This window comes from Bison bison, unplaced genomic scaffold (genome assembly GCF_000754665.1).
Source record: "Bison bison bison isolate TAMUID 2011002044 unplaced genomic scaffold, Bison_UMD1.0 scf7180017864299, whole genome shotgun sequence".
Taxonomy (NCBI): Eukaryota; Metazoa; Chordata; class Mammalia; order Artiodactyla; family Bovidae; genus Bison; species Bison bison.
The window spans coordinates 2831249-2852311 of NW_011494871.1; the positions used below are offsets into that span (position 1 = coordinate 2831249).

At 45.1% G+C, this 21063-nt stretch overlaps 1 protein-coding gene across 1 annotated transcript in view; it reads left to right on the top strand.

The window, feature by feature from the left end:
• The window catches only part of ATP8A2 (ATPase, aminophospholipid transporter, class I, type 8A, member 2), a 452578-nt gene that overhangs the window by 59767 nt on the left and 371748 nt on the right, over positions 1-21063 (top strand). The window contains exons 7-13 of the mRNA XM_010851206.1: positions 2872-2945; positions 4722-4791; positions 6128-6255; positions 7481-7592; positions 14898-15063; positions 18567-18694; positions 19536-19613. Of these exons, the coding sequence (XP_010849508.1) occupies positions 2872-2945; positions 4722-4791; positions 6128-6255; positions 7481-7592; positions 14898-15063; positions 18567-18694; positions 19536-19613 (756 nt within the window). The remainder of the gene's footprint in view (positions 1-2871; positions 2946-4721; positions 4792-6127; positions 6256-7480; positions 7593-14897; positions 15064-18566; positions 18695-19535; positions 19614-21063) is intronic.

Genomic DNA, 21063 nt, shown 5'->3' on the forward strand with positions numbered 1-21063 from the left:
CTGGTAGGCTGCAGTCCATAGGGTCCCTGAGTGGGACACGACTGAGTGACTTCACTTTCACTTTTCACTTTCATGCATTGGAGAAGGAAATGGCAACCCACTCCAGTGTTCTTGCCTGGAGAATCCCAGGGACGGCGGGGCCTGGTGGGCTTCTGTTTATGGGGTTGCACAGAGTCGGACACAACTGAAGTGACTTAGCAGCAGCAGCAGAGTTACGTGATCAGAGAAGGCAATAGCAACCCACTCCAGTAGTCTTGCCTGGAAAATCCCATGGATGGAGGAGCCTGGTAGGCTGCAGTCCATAGGGTCCCTGAGTGGGACACGACTGAGCGACTTCCCTTTCACTTTCATGCATTGAAGAAGGAAATGGCAACCCACTCCAGTGTTCTTGCCTGGAGAATCCCAGGGACGGCGGGGCCTGGTGGGCTGCCGTCTATGGGGTTGCACAGAGTTGGACACAACTGAAGTGACTTAGCAGCAGCAGCAGCAGCAGCAGAGTTACGTGATAGCACCTTAACCTGATAGACACCCAGAGGTCCTGTGTTGTAAATACTAACTGATCTCACTTGGATCTCATTTGGAAGTGGGATGGCCCTTGGTCAAGTGGTTGGAAGTTCTTGCCTCCGCAGAGGGTGGCAATGCTCCCAGTACTAGAGAAACTCGAAAACCTCCAGACACTGAGGAATGGCTTTTCTCTCCCTAAAGTCCTTGCTGCCACTCCCCGTCCCCTCCCCGGAAAGGCAGTCATCCTGGCCAGAGTGGAGAATTACTTGAATTTGGGATCTCCTGACGCTACTTGAAATTGGAGTGATGAGCTCAGAATTTTGGATCTAGGAGCTGATGGATTCAGATTCCTAAATCTCATTACTGTTTCCCACACACGTTTGCTGAGAGGAGAACAAAACAAAACAAAATAAATACCTGTTATATGCTTTGCCACATGCATTTTTATTTCAGTTAAAAATGCATTGTGCTTATTTAATTGGATCTCTTAGCATGGATCAGGCTTCCCAGGTGGTGCTAGTGGTAAAGAACCTGTCTGCCAATGCAGGTTAGATGTAACAGACTGGGTTTGATCCCTGGGTAGGGAAGATCCCCTGGAGGAGGGCATGGCAACCCACTCCAGTATTCTTACCTGGAGAATCCCATGGACAGAGGAGCCTGGCAGGCTGCAGTCCATGGGATTGCACAGAGTCAGATGTGACTGAAGCAACTTAGCATGAAGCATGACGAGCTTGGACCAGAGGCAGTCTTAGCTGAAATGCAGATAAGAATTAAGCCTGGCACCTGCCCTTGGAGGGGTTTTAAGTGGTCAGGCTTCAGCTGGCACCCCAGTTGCCTGGTGGACTGGTCCAGTGATGTGCTGAACTCCTCTCTCAGACCCTTTGATCCAACAACTCCAGGCTGGGGCCTCGGAATTTGCATTTTTGAGAGTTCTTCGGTGAGGTTGATGCTGTTGGTCTGGGAATCCCACTCCAGAATCACAGGTGTAGTGGAAATGATGGGCAGGTAAACAGGATGCTGTATGGACACTGAGCCCTGGGCCGGGGTCCTGCTTCAGATGCCCGGGGCCGTCAGGGAGGGATACCTGGTCTGGACCCACTGGTTCAGGTCAGGAAAGGCTTGCTTCACAGATGCTGCAGTGAAGAGCTATGTGGGAGAAATTAGAGGTGGATGGAGAGCCAGTGCATCCGCAGAGCTGCTCAGAGTGAGGCTGAGAAGGTGTGAGAGGACAGGTGATGAGAGGTTGGGGTGATGTGTGGGGCGAGGGGGTCAGGCCTGGGCAGCTGGCTGCCTCTCAGGTCCCCAGGCAACGGGACTCGAGCCTGAGACTTGGAAGCTGGAGTTGGACGTCCTGGTTCTTCAGCTGCAGCAGCAGCTTCAAGGGGGTCTCTGTGACCCTGGCTCTTTTTTCCTTTGCGCTTATTCAGAACTATGAGCAGCCCTGTGAGGCAAGAGGGGATTTAGGGACTGTTGGGGGGCTCTTTCCCTCCTTAAGAAACCTTCCTCTAGGTTGTCTTACACACGTAAGAGACAACCACACATAAGAACACCAGATAGAAAACTATTTTCAAATGAAATTCCAAGTAAGTAGTTTCTCATATATAAAAAACTTCTTAGTACTTTTTTTTTAAATCTAAGAAGCATTTCTACCCCATTAGCAAAGACAAGGGAAAGCCATAATTTCCCTGTCCTCCCACTTTGAACTAAAAAAAAAAAAAATTCATGGCCTTTTTTCTTTTGAAAACATGAGTAATTTTCCTTTCTAGTTTTTTCCCTAACTAATTGCTTCTGATTTTGTTCTGTGTAATTAAACTATTCACATAAAATGTTTTTATGTTAAGAAAACGTTTTCAGTTTTCATAAATACTTTTGGTTGTGCTGGTTGTTGAAATAGGTGTGTGTCGTCTTTGACATCATTATGGGATCTCCTTTAATTATTTGCCTTTCTTTTGCCTTTAAATTGGATATGAACATCAGATGTTTACACGCACGGGGAAGGGGTGTCCCTGGGGAAGGGGGATTGATCCAGGTAGGCTCTGGATCTGTGCCCTTAGCCACTCGCCCTGCTGTCCACAGCCGTGGGGATGGACATGCGTGTGTTTGTAAGTGGATGAATAGCTGTGAGAAAGTGAGACCTTGGTCATTTTGACTCATCTCTCTTCTGCTCCTGCGTTCAGCATCATTGTAAAAAGGCAGTATTACCATTTGTCTGTATTGAAATGTTTTTATTCTTGTGGAGGAAAAGAATTTGAGCTTCTCTGCCTTAAACATCATGGCACAGTTACACAGTAATTTTTCCTCCAGATGTTTAACCACTTTGCACTTTCTTGTCTCTCATGCGTCTGTGTCCTTGTCCCCGGGTTCTAGGTGGCCGTGGGAGACATCGTCAAAGTCGTCAACGGGCAGTACCTTCCAGCAGACGTGGTCCTGCTCTCCTCCAGGTCAGGTGGGCTCGTGGGTAGGGCTTTGAAGTCGGTGTTGAGAACAGTAGAGTGTCACCTGGTGCCTGGAGAGGACTCCGGTCACCTTCCGTCCACCTCCGGGTCGCCCCCCCCTCCCACTCTCCTCCTTTTTTACTCCTTTGTGTTGTCCTGCCTTCACCTTGTACTTTTTCCTGAACTTTTCTGTTTTTTGATTCGTTTTCATCTCATGGCTGTTCTGGGCTGTTCCTCATTGGTAGGGAAACATTTCAGAGCAGTGGAGTGGTGTGTTGAGTAGCATCAAGGTCACAGAGTCTCTGAAACTTGAGGACCAGCTCTGATGGAGGGTCCAGCCCAGTAGCCTTCCCCAGAATCCAGGCCTACCTTCACTAGAGGTTCAGAGACCACAGGCATTTCTCAACATCCGTGTGACCTGCAGATGGTCCATATTTTGCTCCCTTTCTGTCCAAGCATCATTGCCTTATTTTCTAGATAATTTGTGTCACAGAGGTGTCATCACTAAATGATAGATAAATGATAGACATCTCAGTCCTTGACTTTCCCCTGGATGACACATAAAAACATCTATCAGAGAAGAAAAGCCCAAATCAGGATAAGAATACACTTGAACTTGAGCTCAAGGTTAAACTAGATGCTGTACCGATGTCATGCTGGGAATCAGCTGTCACACTGGGTGTGTGTGATTTGAGCGCAGACAGACTTTCTTTTATGGGACCGAATCACTCATTTTGTCAGATTTTAAGCCTTAGCACGAATTTTCTCCTTGAGATAAAAAGCTTAATAAAAGCACCCCAGGCCTGTAGAGAGGGAAAAGCACTGTATACACTGGAGCAGGGCTCATGTTTGTCCTTAATGATCAGTAACCCAGAAACTCTCAGAAATAGTAAAACGTTGATCACTTGATAGTTTGGGTTATGAGGATCGGATGTGACCCTCAGAAAGCCTGGTTTGAAGGCAGCGTGTCCGAGCAGACGTCACGTCTCCCGTGTGCTTGCTGGCATTTGTGCCAAGACACCTGCTGAGCACGTCATCCCGTGTAATCTTCCAACCAACCCTAGACATCCCTACTTGGTCCATGAGAAATCATGGGATGCAGAGAGATGGGACAGCTGACTGAGGTCACACCACCAGGAAGGGCAGCGCCAGGAGACTGTACGTGGCTGGTGGTCATAGAATCCGTTCTCTTAACCCCGAACTCTGCTGCCCGGATCTGAATATCCAAACTTGGGGTGTAGTCTCTGCCATGCCTACGTTTCTTCTTTGAATTTTCTGTCCTTGAAATTAGGTGTTTTGATTTAAAAGTTGCCTGTTGAGTTGCCTATTGACATAGTAAAAACTGTAGAAAGAAAAGGCCTGCAACCCCCTGCCTTGGTTTCTCAGCTCCTCCGGCCGTGATCTCGTTCAGAAGCCGCGTGTGCGGCTCTTGTGTGTGGTCAAGGGCAAGCCGACCTCTGACTTTCAGGGTCACCTGAGCCCACTGGGCCGGTCTTAGCTGGGACATCTTGTGCTTCCCGTCACGTGCCTGTTCCCTTCTGTTCATCCTCTGTTACTTCTGCCCAGGTGAGGTCAGGTGCCGTTGTGTGCGGCCCTTGTGGGCGGATCACTGGACTAGAGTGTCCGTCTGTCTGCCTGGTCAGTCGCTGCTCCTGCGCTGGTCGATTCTGACACCCCTGTGAGGGTCCACCTAGCAGAGTTTCCGTGGCGGAGGCTCTGTCAGCCGTGAAGTGCCAGAGTGGACCTTACTCAACTTGGCTGTTTCGTTTTCTCTCTCCTTAGTGAACCTCAGGCAATGTGTTACGTTGAAACAGCCAATCTGGACGGGGAGACGAACCTTAAAATACGTCAGGTAACGTGGCCCTTTACCACTTGCGTCGTCACGGAGCCCAGATTGTAACGCACTTCCTACAGGTTAACCGTCGGTGCCTTTTCCAGAGGGAACAAAATGTTCTGTCACAAAAGGTGATGCCTTCACCCTGATAGGATCCATGGGAAGAGCATGGTTAGGCGAGGGATTCCTTGGGAGTGATGACAAAACTGGAAAAAGTGGGCTTCATTAGAGCGCAGGCCACGCAGGGAGCCATGTCTTGGTTTACATCTTACTGGACTCTCCACCTGTTGGGGTGGCTGGAAAGGGATCCTGGGAGAGGCAGTGGGCAGCACATGCAGCGACAGAGGACCCAGATGGGCTCTGGGCGCCTCACTGGACTTTGTTGTTTTCATGGAGATTCTAGTTCTAGAGAGTAGGGCGCCTCACTGGACTTTGTTGTTTTCATGGAGATTCTAATTCTAGAGAGTAGTAGATTAGATTTCCAGTGTACAAAATGTCCATGCCTTAAATAAAGCTATTCGTACCATATATTTTAATTCTTGAATGGAGATTAGTCTTTACTAGAAAAGTTTTAAGTTTCAATGAACAATGATTCATTTTGACACTTCAGTTTTCTGCGGTACCAAGTGGAATTTGATGATTCTGTCCACATATTTTTCATTTCTGTGTTAGATATTTGGCTTAGACATTTTATTTTTCTCTTTAGAGAAGAGTCACAGGGCATTACACATCACGGTGTATTAAAGGGGTACTTTATTCTGTGTTTATGGTCATGTCAGGATACCGCTAATGAAGGATGCTTTCTGTAAGGTGTTTTGGTGTGCTAATTATCATACGGAAGCTCCATTACTTGGCCACCTGATGCGAAAAGCTGACTCAGTGGAAAAGACTTGATGCTGGGAAAGATTGAAGGCAGGAAGAAAAGGGGACAACAGAGGATGAGATGGTTGCATAGCATCACCAACTCAATGGACATGAGTTTGAGCAAACCCTGGGAGACAGCGAAGGACAGGGAAGCCTGGTGTGCTGCCATCTATGGGGTCTCAAAGAGTCGGACAGGACTTAGTGACTGAACAACAGCAAATTATGACTTTAGTATGAATGTGTCAGCATAGTAGTAGAGTCTTGACTTTCTGCTTCGTTGAATTTTTTTGAACCTTTTCTATTCGGTTGCTGTGGCCAAAGCCACCTATGATCCATCCTGAGGGGTTGATACGTTTGAGGACCCCCCTCCCCCCAAATGATTCCGTTTTAGTTGATTCAGGCTTCCCTTTGATTAACAGTAGGGGTGCTGAGTGTTGTTCCCAAGCCTGGAAGGTTGTGTTTAGTTTCCTCTTGGGGTTGAACGTTTTAGGGTTTGAGTCACACTGCGGACATGCAGACGAGGGAGGTGCTGATGAAGTTGTCTGGGACCATAGAGTGCGAAGGGCCCAATCGCCACCTCTACGACTTCACCGGGAACTTGAACTTGGATGGGAAAAGGTACCACTTCCTCTTGTCTTAGTGGTTTTTATTTTAATCTTTTTTTATGTGATTTTAATTTTAATTTTAATGTGACTTAAGGATTATATATAGGAGCTTTGGGAAATATCAGTTTGTCTTTTGGTTTCATAATGTTTTAAAACAGATTTCTCTATGTTGAGCTTTTTTCGAAACACCATTTAAATCAATTTAAGCCTTCCCTGAAATGTAAGGAAAGACCTGACTTTTGGCAAGAAAATGTCACAAGGGTCTGAAATGAGCTTCACAAAACTCACCTGGTGTGTCTTTCTGTGTGTGTTACCCATCAGGTAAAAGACTAGTTGGTTTTGGGTGCATAAAATTGTGCAGAAAAGCAGAAGAGAAGTGTCTGAAGTGTATAAAGGCCAACAGTTGTTAGAGAAACATCCTTTTTATTTATCTTTTTGCTTTCTTCTAAGTAGTCTATGCTTTTAGCAAGTTAAATGAAAGGAACAACTACCCTCCCATTAGAATGTTCACGGCCCTGTTTGTGTTCTGTCGTCCTTGTCCTCTTGGCATTTGGTTTATCATTTGAGTCATTTTTTGTCATTACGTTGGGCTGCAGTGTCTCTCTTCTGCTCATCTTTCATCATCATGCCTCTTACTAGCACTCCCCACCTTCACATTTGAACAGACCCAAAGGGAAGGACCCAGCCATAGGAATCAACCTAAGACAACTCTAAGTGTGACAGCTTTCTCGGTTTCATGCAGTCCGCAGAGCCATTCTGTAGACTATCTTTTTAAATTTCTAAATTTTCACTCAGGCTTTTATTTAACGAAGTCATCTTTGACAGATCTGATATTATAGCTTTGGTTTTTTTTTTTTTTTTTTCTTTTTTTTGTATAATCTATAAACTGACTTTCCCAAATGAATAAATTTCTGGTTATCTTAGCAAGTTCCTTTTTGTATATTGAGTTTCCTAATAGAGTTATAAGAGACAATATTTCCTCTTCATGTTTTAAAGGAAAAAAAAAGAAAGGAAACCTTTTCTGTGTTGATGAATGGATGAGGTCAGCCTTTCTGTGTGGGTCTCTTTTGGGGTAGATTAAGCCGGTGGTAACTTTTATGGCCCCTGTGTCCCAGTGAAATAGTCAGAATTCAACTAAAGAAAGCACTTCAGTTATTGTGGGTTTTTGTTAAAGGGGGAAGCTCATGCTCATTTGTTTTGAACTCTCATTGAATGTAAATGTTGTTTCTTGTTTTTAGCCCCGTTGCCCTTGGGCCGGACCAGATCTTATTGAGAGGCACACAGCTTAGAAACACTCAGTGGGGCTTTGGCATAGTTGTCTACACTGGACATGACACCAAGCTCATGCAGGTAAAACATTTCTGTGCTGAGAAACAATGCCGATTTTAAGTCTGTTTTTCCTGTTTGTTTGTTTGTTTTTTCTTTATGGAGTAGAGGGTGGAAAATGCAGATGTTGCATTTAAGAGGCTGGAGTTTTGTCTGTGAACCTAAATTTGGAAAGGAGGGGCCTTTATTTTGGTTCCCAGGTGGTTTCTCCTGGTTTTCTTTTCTTGTATCAGGTATTTGTTACCTCTTGCCTGAAATATCAACCATCTTTATTTTCTGGATCTAATGGGACAGTCAGTCCTCGCCTGTTTTGTCTTTAAACTCAAGGAGGGGATTTGTTCTAACTTCTTAATTTTTCTCTCTACTTCTCCTTCTCGCACGATTGATTAAGATTTTTTAGGAAATTGTCTTATTTAACTGAATTGTAGGCAGTTGAACAGAGAAGGCAATGGCACCCTACTCCAGTACTCTTGCCTGGCAAATCCCATGGACAGAGGAGCCTGGTAGGCTGCAGTCCATGAGGTCGCTAGGAGTTGGACACGACTGAGCAACTTCGCTTTCACTTTTCACTTTCATGCATTGGAGAAGGAAAGGGTAACCCACTCCAGTGTTCTTGTCTGGAGAATCCCAGGAATGGGGGAGCCTGGTAGGAAGCCTTCTGTGGGGTCGCACAGAGTCGAACACGACTGAAGCGACTTAGCAGCAGCAGCAGGCAGTTGAAAATCAGTTAGTTTTGAAATCATGTTTGTTCTTTGTATCTTATACCAAAGAGAAAAAGTACTAAAATGATTTTGTTCTTTCTCCCTGTTCATTTTTTAAGATTATTATTATCATTAGGATTGGCTTTTCAACTTGTCTGTCCTTTTGTATAGCCTCCGAGACACATATTTGGTTATATTTCTTGACTTAAAAGTGTTTAGTGGCCACCATGCACCATATCTTGTACCAGGCTTTGTGGATACAATAGTGAAAGGCCCTGTCTCACCCCCCCAGAGAGTTAGATAGACCGAGGAGTGATGGGGATTACAGAGTGGAGAGATGATTGTGTGATGCAGGTCATTCCTGAGGGCCGTGGGTCCATGGGGACTTCCCATGTGGCTCAGTGGTAAAGAATCCACCTGTCAATGCAGGAGACACAAGAGATGAGGATTCAGTCCCTGAGTTGGGAAGATTCCTTGGAGTAGGAGATGGCAAGCCGCTCTAGTATTCTTGCCTGGAAAATTCCATGGGCAGAGGAGCCTGGAGGGCTACAGTCCATGGGGTCACATAGAGCTGGACATGACTGAGCAGGCGCATGCGCACACACATACACACACACACAGGTCCATATGGAAGGCCAGCCAGCGCAGGTTGCTGCTAAGTCTCTTCAGTCATGTCCAACTCTGTGCGATCCCATAGACGGCAGCCTATCAGGCTCCTCCGTCCCTGGGATTCTCCAGGCAAGAACACTGGAGTGGGTTGCCATTTCCTTCTCCAATGCATGAAAGTGAAAAGTGAAAGTGACGTCACTCAGTCCTGTCAGACTCTTCGTGACCCCATGGACTCCAACCTACCAGGCTCCTCTGTCCATGGGATTTTCCAGAGGTGTCATTTGACCAGACACCAAGAAGCACATTTTAGACGTTGAACTGAAGAACAGAGGCTGTTGTGTTGGTCCACTCTTGAAGGTCAAATGATATAGAAGAGAGTTAGCTATTGATTAGGACCAATGGGGGGATATAGCCCGGTGTCTACACCAGCTGGTCACTGCAGTGCAGACCGGAGAGGAAGGTCAGGAGGATTAGAAGGGCTGAGACTCACTGAAGTGGAGGAAGATTGATGAGTGACAGGCCTCTGTGCAGGGCGCTTGGCTTTGACCTCCTGGGACAGAGGGTTTGTGGAGTAGAGGGACCCAGGCCTGATCTCCAGGGGCTAGGATGCTAAAGGAAAGCTGTTGGAGGCCATTGAGGAGTGATGGATGATGCAGGGACCACAGCATTTGGTGACCATAGGATGAGGGCCAGGTAGAGAGGGACGCTGAAGCTGGTGACTTGAGTCTTCAGGGAGTGGGGGGAGGGGACAGTTGGTGGACTTCCTGGGGGAAGGGGCAGAAGGCAGTGTAGCCAATGCAGGAATGTTAAATGTGGGTTTTAAACGCAGCACTGGAGGAAGAAAGTGTCAGAGTATTAGCGGGTCCTGGGTATACGCTTAGTAACATTGTCTTCTGCAGCATGGGAGTCTGCACGGAGACCCCCCCCTGCCAGGGGGACCTCCCGGGAAGCGTGGGTGAGGCAGGGGCAGGGAGGAGGGCCTAGGGGCTTAGGGCAGTCCTGGTCTTGGAGGCAGGCGGGTTGCTGCAGAGCGCACTGGGCAGGAGGGGTCCATGGCAGCTCACAAAGAGAGGAGCTGGTGAGTGCTGGGAGGCAGCTCTTGAGTGGATGAAGACGCACTTACCTGGGATGCACCTGCTCCAGCCTTCCTGCAGGTCCTCACCTGTCTACCAGCGCTGATCAGAACACGTGAAGTGTGTGGGTTCTGAACGGCTGTGTGGAAGACCTGAACTCCGTGAATAGCTTAGTGCCCTGCCACCTGGGGAGGGTCCTCACCCTGCTCCAGCCCAGCATCAGCAGCCAGCGGCCAGAGCTGGAAGCCCCAGTGGCCACACTTCACCTCCGTCTTTATGATGAAGTGACAGAACACGAGGCACCCGCTCAGATTTGGGCAGGGCCCTGAAACTAGTTTTCAGGTTGTGCATTTTACAAATGTGACCGCTCTCTAAGATTCCTTGTACCCTGAGTGGTTCTTTTTTCAGGGTGCAGTACTGTTTCTCTGTGGAAATCTTGGGCTTCCCCAATGGCTCAGTGGGTAAAGAATCCACCTGCAATATAGGAGACTCAGGAGATGCGTGTTCTATCCCTGGGTCGGGAAGATCCCCCGGAGAAGGAAATGGCAACCCACTCCAGTGTTCTTGCCTGAAAAAATCCCATGGACAAAGGAGCCTGGCCGGCTAGAATCTGTGGGATCACAAAGAGTCATACATGACTGAGCGACTAAGCACGCTGTTTCTCTAGATCGTGTATTGGTAATACAGCTTCGTTAACTAAGGCGTAAGAGATAATTAAGTGACACTCAAGAGTGATTCTGCCCTCCCTTCGGTGAACAAGGTACATACACTAAGTGAACTCGTGAGGTCTGTGTCCCCTGAGTGTGCTGGGCACCTTCCTTGCCTCTGCATGTGGTAAGCCTCTTTGTGAGCCTTCTTACGTGTTGACTGCTCAAGTGCAGAATAATGGAAAGCCCCAGGAACGGCTGTGCTAGGGTTGCTGTGCCTTTAGGGCTAAAACAACAAGTAAAGATAATGAGCTTTTAAAAGGAATATAATGTAACACACGTAGCTGGAAGCCATCCTGTTTGTGAAATAACGTCTCTGTCTGTACTTGTGCTGCTTGACCACAGAGAGGAAACACTGTTGCCTTAGGGTTCTTCTCCATTTTTGTTTTTTCAACTCTCACCTCAATGTCTTAAGCTCTTCAGAGTTCCCTCATTTCATGTGGAGAGTACTTACAGGTAAAAATTTTTCAATGTCTGCTGTTTCTGTTGATTGACTGAATGGGAAAGAGATACCGTCACATTAATAACAGCAAATAGTGCCCCATGCATTGTTCCAAGAAACTTGCATTTATGAACTCATTGATTTCTCACAACAGTGCTATGAAGAATACAAATTGTTGTTCCCATTTTCTAGATGAGGACACAGGCGCAGAACCTAAGTAAGTTGCCAAAGTTATATTCCCAGTAAGAGAGAGCTGGGATTCGAACCTAGGCAGTCTGGCTGCTTGTTCTGACTAGTACCCTGCTGACTGTTTTCTTAGAAGGGAATCAAACATGAAGTTCAGGCCTGATTTAAAATTTTGCAAAATCTGATGTTTTGGCCTTTTTCTGTTTAGAACTCCATCACTCAGAAGTAGCAGTATTTTCTGAGAATTTTGGAGAGGAACTTATATCAGATTCCTACTTGCATTATTACAGGCTCATCACTACAAGGAGAAATGCTTAGGGAAGAGGAGTGAGCACGTAGACCTTGTCTCCCCTAAGTACATGGGCTGAAGCTGGAAGTTTTGGGTTGTTGCTCTTGTGTTTAATGAAACACAGCTTCTCTTAACCCAGTTAACTGGCCAGGATTCAAACACTGGGAAAGATCAGAAGTTATTAAACTTGCAGAGTCATAGAAATAATGTTTATTGTAAATTTTTTCCTACTTGTATCTCCAATGAATGTTTATTAAAAATAACGTTTAAAAGGTTGGGGTAGGCAGTCTTGAAACAGGTCTTCTGTCTCTTGCCATGAGGCCAAAGATGGTGTGTCAACCCTATCAACTTTGAGATGATATTTGATGAGTTGGCCTTTACTGATGGATTTCCATTTAGATTCCAGAGGAAAATTTTTTAAAAATCTTCAAAGGATGAGTAATTTAGGGAACTATAAAGTGAAACTAAAATGAAGCTCCAAAATCACTGCAGATGGTGACTGCAGCCATGAAGTTAAAAGACACTTGTTCCTTGGAAGAAAAGTTTTGACAAACCTAGACAACATATTAAAAAGCAGAGACATTACTTTGCCAATGAAGGTCCGTCAGTCAAAGCTATGGTTTTTCCAGTAGTCATGTATGGATGTGAGAGTTGGACTATAAAGAAAGCTGAGTGCTGAAGAATTGATGCTTTTGAACTGTGGTGTTGGAGAAGACTCTTGAGAGTCGCTTGGACAGCAAGGAGATCCGACCAGTCCATCCTAAAGGAAATCAATCCTAAATATTCACTGGAAGGATTGACGTTGAAGCTGAAACTCCAATACTTTGGCCACCTGATGCGAAGAGCTGACTCATTGGAAAAGACCCTGATGCTGGGAAAGATTGAAGGCAGGAGGAGGAGACGACAGAGGATGAGATGGTTGGATGGCATCACCAACTCGATGGACATGAGTTTGAACAAGCTTCAGGAGTTGGTGATGGATAGGGAAGCCTGGCAGGCTGCAGTCCATGGGGTCACAAAGAATCAGACACAACTAAGTGACTGAACTGAACTGAAAGTGAAATGGAGAAAAGAGTATATGTGAAGGAGATGGTGCTATGCTGTTTAGATTCTTATAAGACTACAAAATCACCAGCTTCGCAACTCCTAGACTCCCCAACCTCACAGAAAGCCACAGTAACAGTAGTCTTGGATTTGGGGATAGAATTCAGATAAGTTGCAGCCTTCTGTGGTCTGAGATTCTCTATGGAACATAGGAATGAGTCGCTTTTCATTTTTAATCTTGATTTTGTTCTCACGTTGTGCCTTTGTGGTCTTACTTTCAGGGACATTTTCATCCTAGCTCTGTTGGGGTCCGATAGATTGGGAAGAGGGAGGGAGAGAGTGGACTTGAGTTGGCACCATTTTTATGGCCAGTCAGTGCCCAGCAAGCATTCAGATCACACAATCTTGCGAATCAGTGTCTCCTGTAGAGGGACAAGGCTCAGGACTCATGGAAAGAGACTCTGGAGGGGAGCTCCCGCCTCCCCACCCCCACTGTCCTCCCCTGGCTTCTGCTCTGTCTTCCTCCAGGAGGGTTGTCACCATCTGCTGTGTTACTGTGTCAGTTTCCCGTTGCTTCTACAACAAATCGCACAAATGCCGTGGCTTACAACCACATGAAGCTCTTACATGACATTCTCTAGGGCGGAGGTCTGTTGAGGGTCTCATCCACATTGTGGTGTTGGCCAGCAGCCTTCCCCTTTAGAACATTCCAGGAGGTTCCAGAGGAGACTCCTTTCTTGCCTTTCCCAGCCTCCTAAAGGCTGCCTGAATTTCTTGGATGGCAACCCACTCCGGTATTCTTGCCTGGAGAATCCCATGGACAGAGGAGCCTGGTGGGTTACAGACCATGGAGTTGCAAAGGGTCGGACACAACTGAGCGACTAAGCACATCCATCTTAGGGACTTCCCTGATAGCTCAGTGGTAAAGAATCTGCCTGCCAATGCAGGAGACTCAGGTTTGATCCCTGGGTTGGGAAGATTTCCTGGAGAAGGGAATGGTAACCCACTCCAGTATTCTTGCTGGTAAATCCCATGGACAGAGGAGCCTGGTGGGCTATAGTCCATGGGGTTGTAAAGAGTCAGACATGACTGACTAAACAACAATAACATCCATCTTCAGAGCATCAACACTGCATCTCTTTCGCCATTTGTCTCTAGTTATAGCTCCCTCTGACCACAGCTGGGAAAGGATCTCTTCCTTTTCTGCTTTTGAAGACCTAAGTAATTAAATTGGGCCTATTTGGAGAATTCAGGTTAATCTTCCTAAGTCATACCAGAAAAGCCCCTTTGCCATATAAAGTAACATATTCATGGTCCAGGTCATCTTGGGGAGGAACGTTATTCTGTTCACCACAGCTACCTTCAGAGATTTTCAAAAAATGACTCTTCAGTGAATACCTGTCCAGTGCAAACAGCTGTGTTGACTCTTCCACTGCAGAGGGTATACAGTTCCAAAGGGGATGTGCGGTGGTCCTCAAATCTGGTCTTAATGAAGTTTTCTGGACTCAATTGCTTATTGTGTAGCTGGGCTGGTTTCCCCACCAGCAGTGAGAAAGCAGGCCATGAACATTTTCAGACAGCTGCACTGTCTTTCTGCTTTTGTCGTTGCTTCCTGCCTGTATTCTGTCTGTGGTTAGGACCTTATGACTCTGTTCAGAATTCTCCTGGCCCCTCAAGCTTTCTTGACTCTTCTTTATTTCTTGTTCACAGTTTTCCAAATGAACTCCTCCTCTATCCAGTTATTTTTGACACCTACTGTTCTATTTTGCATTATTGACGTGTGTGTTTGTGTATGTCTTCCCCCGCCCCCCAGCACTGCCCCAATTAAAATTTGAGCTACTGAGCTTAAAAAATAGCTCATCATGTGTTAATAGCTATGTTATTCCTTTGAAGATTCTAGATTTTCCTGATGTAGAATCTTTGTTTCTCTTAAATTAGCAACATCTTGATTTCTTTAAAACTGCATCTAAATGATGTAGAACCTGCCATGTTCTAAGATCACACAAGTAGCTAGTTTTTTGTGAAAATGTAGTCATAAGAAGTACAGACTGAATCCGGTAGAGTTGAGATGCTTTTTAGAGTGTGTCTTCTTTGTTCTTTATGTAAAACTAGATGTTGATTGAGGCGCATAGTACACTTTAAAATTTCTTTGCTTATTGGGCAAAGAAAATATAGTCTTTTTATTTGTTGAATTTGGTTAACTTGCCTCCTTTCCCCCCACCTCTTGGACCCTGAGTGTGTTCTGTGACCCTTATTGATTTTAAACGCTCTTGTGCAGAATTCCACCAAAGCCCCTCTCAAGAGGTCGAATGTGGAGAAGGTAACCAACGTGCAGATCCTGGTACTGTTCGGCATCCTGCTGGTCATGGCCCTGGTGAGCTCGGTGGGAGCCCTGTACTGGAACGGCTCTCAAGGAGGGAAGAACTGGTACATCAAGAAGATGGGTACGTGCTGGGCGGGCTGCTGGTTGACGTGGTCCATGCTTCCGAGTACGTGCCATCCTTTCTCCTTCTTCACCCTTGGGCTGTTGTGCACAAAGCCCATCTTTGAAGAACTGGAAGAACAGGAGTCTTGTGATAAAGTGAAGGTGGACTCATCTGGGGATTGTTGTATGTTCAGATGATTATTTCTTAAAATTACTTATGTTTTGGCTGCACTGGGTCTTCACTGCTGCGTGCACGCTTTCTCTAGTTGTGGCTAGTGGGGGCTACTCCCTATTTGTGGTACGCGGGCTCCTGATTGTCATGAGAGGACAAACAGGCTCCAGAGCCTGTGGGCTCTGAAGTTGCGGCACACGGGGTCAGTTGCCCCGAGGCTTGTTGCCTCGAGGCAGTTGCCCCGAACTGAACACACGTCCCCTGCACTGGCAGGCAGATTCTTAACCACTGGACCACCAGGAAAATCCCAGATGATTCCTTTTTGATTGTTAGTGTTGGAGTTATTATCTTAGTGGTTGCTTTAGGAATTACGGTATATGTCTTAATTCATCAGCATCAACTTCAGATTAATACTAACTCAATTCCAATAAAATATAGAAACTTGACTCCATTGTAGGTCCATTTTCTCCCCTACTTTGTGTTGTTATTACCATGTGTATTACATCCGTCTTTGTTATCAAGCCAATAGTACAATGTTGTACTTACTGCCTACGTACTTTTATGTCTCTTAAAGAAGCAAACAGAAAAAAACAAGTGTATTTATAGAGTTGTTTCACTTTACTTACTTATTTACTTTTATTCCCAGTTCTTTTCGTTTCTTCTAGTGTATCTGAGTTACCAACTTGTTATGTCTTTGCTTCACATACCTTCTTTGTTTCCTGACTTCTTTTCGTTGACATGTATTTTACATCGGGGCTTCCTTAGTGGCTCAGTCGGTAAAAAAAAATTCGCCTGCTCTGCAGGAGACTGCTTGCAGTGCAAGAGACATGGGTTCCATCCCTGGGTTGGAAAGATCCCCTGGAGAAGGAAATGGCAAGCTACTCCAGTGTTCTTGACTGAAGAATCCCATGGACAGAGGAGATGGGTAGGCTACAGTCCATGGGGTCACAAAGAGTTGGACATGACTGAGCAACTGAACCACTGCTGCCATGTTACAGCTAGATATGTCCATCGTGCTATTTTATAATCTTTTACCACTTAAAAAAAAATCCAAGTGAAAGTATAGAACATATGTAATTATATTCTTTTATAAGTACTTATATAATTACCTTTATTGCCCTTGTTTCTTTATGTACATTGAATTGCTGTCTGGTGTCACTTCCTGTTGTCCTGGAGAATTTCCTTTGTTATTTCTTGTGAGGCCAACTGGATAGCAACAAATCATCCCAGGTTTTTATCTTGGACTTCTAGGGGGTCAGCCTAGCTTAGAAGTCAGCCAGTGGGTGGTCAGAGGTTGTCCTGACCTTCCCTTGAGCCAGTGAGGGGCCAGTTGTTTGATCTGTATGCGGCTTCGGAATTGGCCTCACTGATGGGAAGTTTAAAATCGACCCCGCATTCAGTCAGGGACTAGAGGCTCACCAGGACTTGACATGGACCTGCCCTCTAGACCACCAGGGCTGGGTATAATCTTAGCTAGTTTTCCTTGGCCATCTTTCCGTGGATCTGCCTGTTTAATTTCTGTCTACTCTGCAGTTTGCCCCTTCTAGTATTGGGAGAGATTTGTCTTCCCTGATCCGGGAGGTCTATTGTTTTTTCACAGTGCCCTAGGCAGGGCAGTTTTATGCTCTGCTTCAGATACTGTCGGATCCCTCAGGCTGTTCCTGTTCTGACAATCTGTCCCACCCTGGGATAGAATTTACCCAACGTGGGCTGGGGTGGGGATGAGAGTTGCCAGTCCTCAGGGCCCTCCCCACCTACCACCCGGAGCAGAATTTAAGCAACGTGGATCTGGGGGAGAGAAGGAAAAAACAGACTTTGGCTTAAATGCCAAAGTCTCCCACTCATTGAGATTGAGCAGTTATTCTTGAATTCATGCTTTTGAATTTTTCGTGTGCTCTATGATCGGTTTCTCAGCACTTTGAACGCTTGTTTTGATAGTTTTGTCCAGTTTTATGGCTTCTTGTTTTGAGAGAAGATTTGCTAATCTCCTTCCACAGCAATTCCAGAAAAATAAATAAAATTTAATGACAAAATAAATAATGATACGTTGAGTAATACATTTGAATTTTAAACTTTGAAGTATTTCTTGGAATAATTATTATTCCCACCTTTCTTTATATTTTAGTTAAATTGATGAAAACATTTATTTTTTCCCCTTTCCTAGTTATCTCATATAGAAAGCTCACACATTTTGAACTGCCCAGAAAGACTCTCGTTGCCACTTTATAAATGGGAAAAGTCACTGGGACTTCCGTTGTAGGTTGGGTCAAAAGTCCTTGATTTTGGTTCTTAAAACATGGATTTCAACCATTTGTATGTTTAGCTTCAAGCGTGCAGGCAGATGGATTTGTGTATGTGTTAGCTGCAGCATGTCATGGTTTAGGCACATAAACAGCAGTGACACTATACTGATACCTAAGCTGTGTGGAAACTGTCATTTAAACTGCTCAGCTGACATCAAACTCCAGTACCAGCTGCATGATTTACAGTGAAGAATTTGCCTATTTTTTTCCATTCAGTGCTTTGTGCCTTGTTATCCTTAGGGTGAAGTCTGAGTAACTCCCGTAAAAGCCATCAGACTTCACATTTGTGCCATCCATGTCAGAGCTTTGACTTCAGAGAACCTTCCTCTTTGACACTCAGAGACCCTGCACCTCTGCCTCCTCTCCTGGTCCCTCCTCCCGCCTTAGCTGATTCTAGTTCAGATTCTTCCTTTAGGGACCATGTTCCATTAAGACATTCTTTCTCTTGTCTTCTATAAATAGGCTCAAAGCTTCCTGTCTGCCTCCCTGTCTGCACCTGTTTTGCCTGTTCACACTTGCCCCAGTTTGACCAATTCTTTAGGGTGTAAATACACTCTTACCTTAGTGAGGTTGTAGGTATTCCTATCCTCTTTTCTGCATCCTGTTCAGTTAGCTGCCTTCATGCCATCCTCCAGAGCTTGTCTTAAGCCTCCATTCTTCTGGATGGTTTTGAGTGACTGTGACTGTACCTTCCCATTAAACCCCTGCTGCCATGGTGTCTGCATGCCTGTGAACTCCTCTTTAATCGATATCTCCTGCTGCATAATCACCTTGGCAGATGCTGACTTCTGCTCACCCCCTTCCCTCAAAGCCTCCTATTGGAAGCCAGCTCTTTATTGGAAGGAATTGTGTCATCACAGCCTTGTGTATCCACAGTTCATGGCACAGAGCAGGTGTTCAGTGACTATTTCAACTTGAATCTCTAAATGTACACTTAAGCCAGTCAACTTCTTTTGTGAACATCTTTCAGAAAACTGCCAGCGTAATAAAGTTCAGGGATACTGAACGGAGACTAAGCTATGCACATATTGTGGTTTTCTTCTGCAGATGCGACCTCAGACAATTTCGGATACAACCTGTTGACATTCATCATCCTCTACAACAATCTGATTCCCATCAGTCTGCTGGTGACTCTCGAGGTTGTGAAGTACACACAAGCCCTCTTCATAAACTGGGTGAGTATCACACGGGGCAGGAAGCAGAGCTGCTGGGGACGTGTCATTTCCTAATATCCTGTCTGAGCCTTAGTGTTGAAACTGGGCCTCCAGAAAAAGAGGAGCATCATTAATTTATAATTCGATCTGGGATTTCACTGCCTAGAGACTGGGCAGGGTTGTCCCTGAGCCAGTGGTGGTGGTGACTAGTCACCTGGTGTCCCAGTTTCCTGGGTCATGAAACAGGCAGGTGCTCTCAGGAGCATCAGTGGGATAATGGAGAAGAAGGCAAGCAGGTCCCTGTCTTCCAGTGCATGGGCATGAAGTGGCTGCAGCTGCTCATGCTTTATGGTCTCCTTAGTGCAGAAGGAAAGCTCTCTTAGGTGTGTCTGCTTAAGTGTCCTTTAGATCAAAATTCACAGTGACAGTGAGCTTGGGTTCTGTTGCAAGAGTCCAGGTGGAATTTTCAAGGACCCCGCCATGGTTGTGAAGCACCAGACCTCAGCAGCTAGTATTTGATGACCAGACACTTCCATGTGCTTTTTTTTTTCATGGGCATTTTTATTTGAGCTTCACAACAACCCTTTGAATGAGGTATTAGCTAAGCTCAGAAGTATGAGTTAGTCTAGGTTAGGAAATGATCATCTGGAAGCCAAATCTTCTAGATATAAATAAATACCATGTTTTCCCCTGTATCTTAGTGTTTTTCTACGTAAATAGACCCTGTATTTTCACCACTAACTTAAAAATTAGCATTTATTTGAGTTACCTGTTTTAACAGTTACCTGTTACCTTCTTAATGTAAATGAGTGATGAATGGTGGGTATTTGCTGAAGTCCCCCAACTCCTTTCCCTCTCTCAGGACACAGATATGTATTATCTAGGAAATGACACCCCTGCCATGGCCAGGACGTCAAACCTTAATGAAGAGCTTGGCCAGGTGAGAGCCTCTTGGGGACTTTGGGACAGTGATGTGAGCATGGGGGCAGACAAGTGTTGGGAGAACTGTGGAGAGATTGTGCAAAAATAAGTCTCCATAAAGGTGGTTTTGATATCTGAAGAACTCTGTAGTATTTGGAGGTATTATTCAATACAAATGTTAATTGATCTTGACTTGCTTTTTGAGTCAGGGATAGATCTTATCACCTAGAAGATCTTATCACCTGCAACATATTTAGTACAAAAACTATAGTGCAAGGTCACTTTGTATGCAAGATTGTTAATCAGGGCAAATAAAGGGAAGACGATGGTTAAGATGCTTGGATATTGGGTTGTTGTTCAGTTGCTAAGCTGTGTCTGACTCTTTGCAACTCCATGGACTGCAGCACGCCAGGCTTCCCTGTCCTTCACTATCTTCCAGACTTTGTTCAAACTCATGTCCATCGAGTCAGTGATACTATCTAACCATCTCATCCTCTGTTGCCCCCTTCTCCTTTTGCCCTTAATCTTTCTCAGCATCAAGGTCTTTCCCAAGGAGTTGGTTTATTGGATTAGGTGGCCAAAGTATTGGAGCTTCAGTTTCATCATCAGTCCTTGCAGTGAATATTCAGTGTTGATTTCCTTTAGGGTTGACTGGTTTGATTTCCTTGCTGTCCAAGAGACTTTATGTGGGGGCTAATTTGAAGGACACAAATCCATAACATCTCTCACATGTTCCTGCTTTCGTCTCTGTAATATTTCAGGGACCCAGTTTCTTTTCCACTATCACCCCCAAACCCCTGTTGCCTTTCTACTGAGTTACACTTTGCATTATGTCCTCATTGTGAGTTGAAATCACTGCAAAGTCTAGGTCTGTAGAATGCACTATAATTACAGATTATAATTTCATTTTATTTACTTATCTTATATGATTCTCCCAACAACCCCATGAAGTGAATGCAGTATATATCAGACTAAACCGGCCTCTTTTTGAACCCTGCTCCAGTCTTCCAACAGAGTTAATTTACCTTTCTTCAGTGTTTCTGCAACAATCTCTCCAAACATAAATACAGTAAAAAAGAATGACAGTTATATGTGTCTGTTTCCATCCTGGGATTTCTAAGCCTGTTCAAAGGTGTGGAGACGAGCTCTTTGGTCATCTTTGTCTGCCTTTGTTATTTTAGCATAATGGTTAGCATAACTTTGTTCTCAGATGCTGTTGAACTGGACCCAAATGATTGAAGGATTCAATATCCTCCAGCTCCCACGATGAGACAGTTCATCCTAATCGGGAATAGGAAAAGTTTGCATGGGGAAGTAGTTCTGAGTTGGAACTGAAAAGACAAGTCAAAATCCAATAGGCAGAATAATAGAAAAATCTTAATTCCTTATTATAAAATTGTCATTTTAAAATATTTTGATATCATCTTTTAACTTTTAAAAAAGAAACAGGAAGAGATACTGCTTTTGAA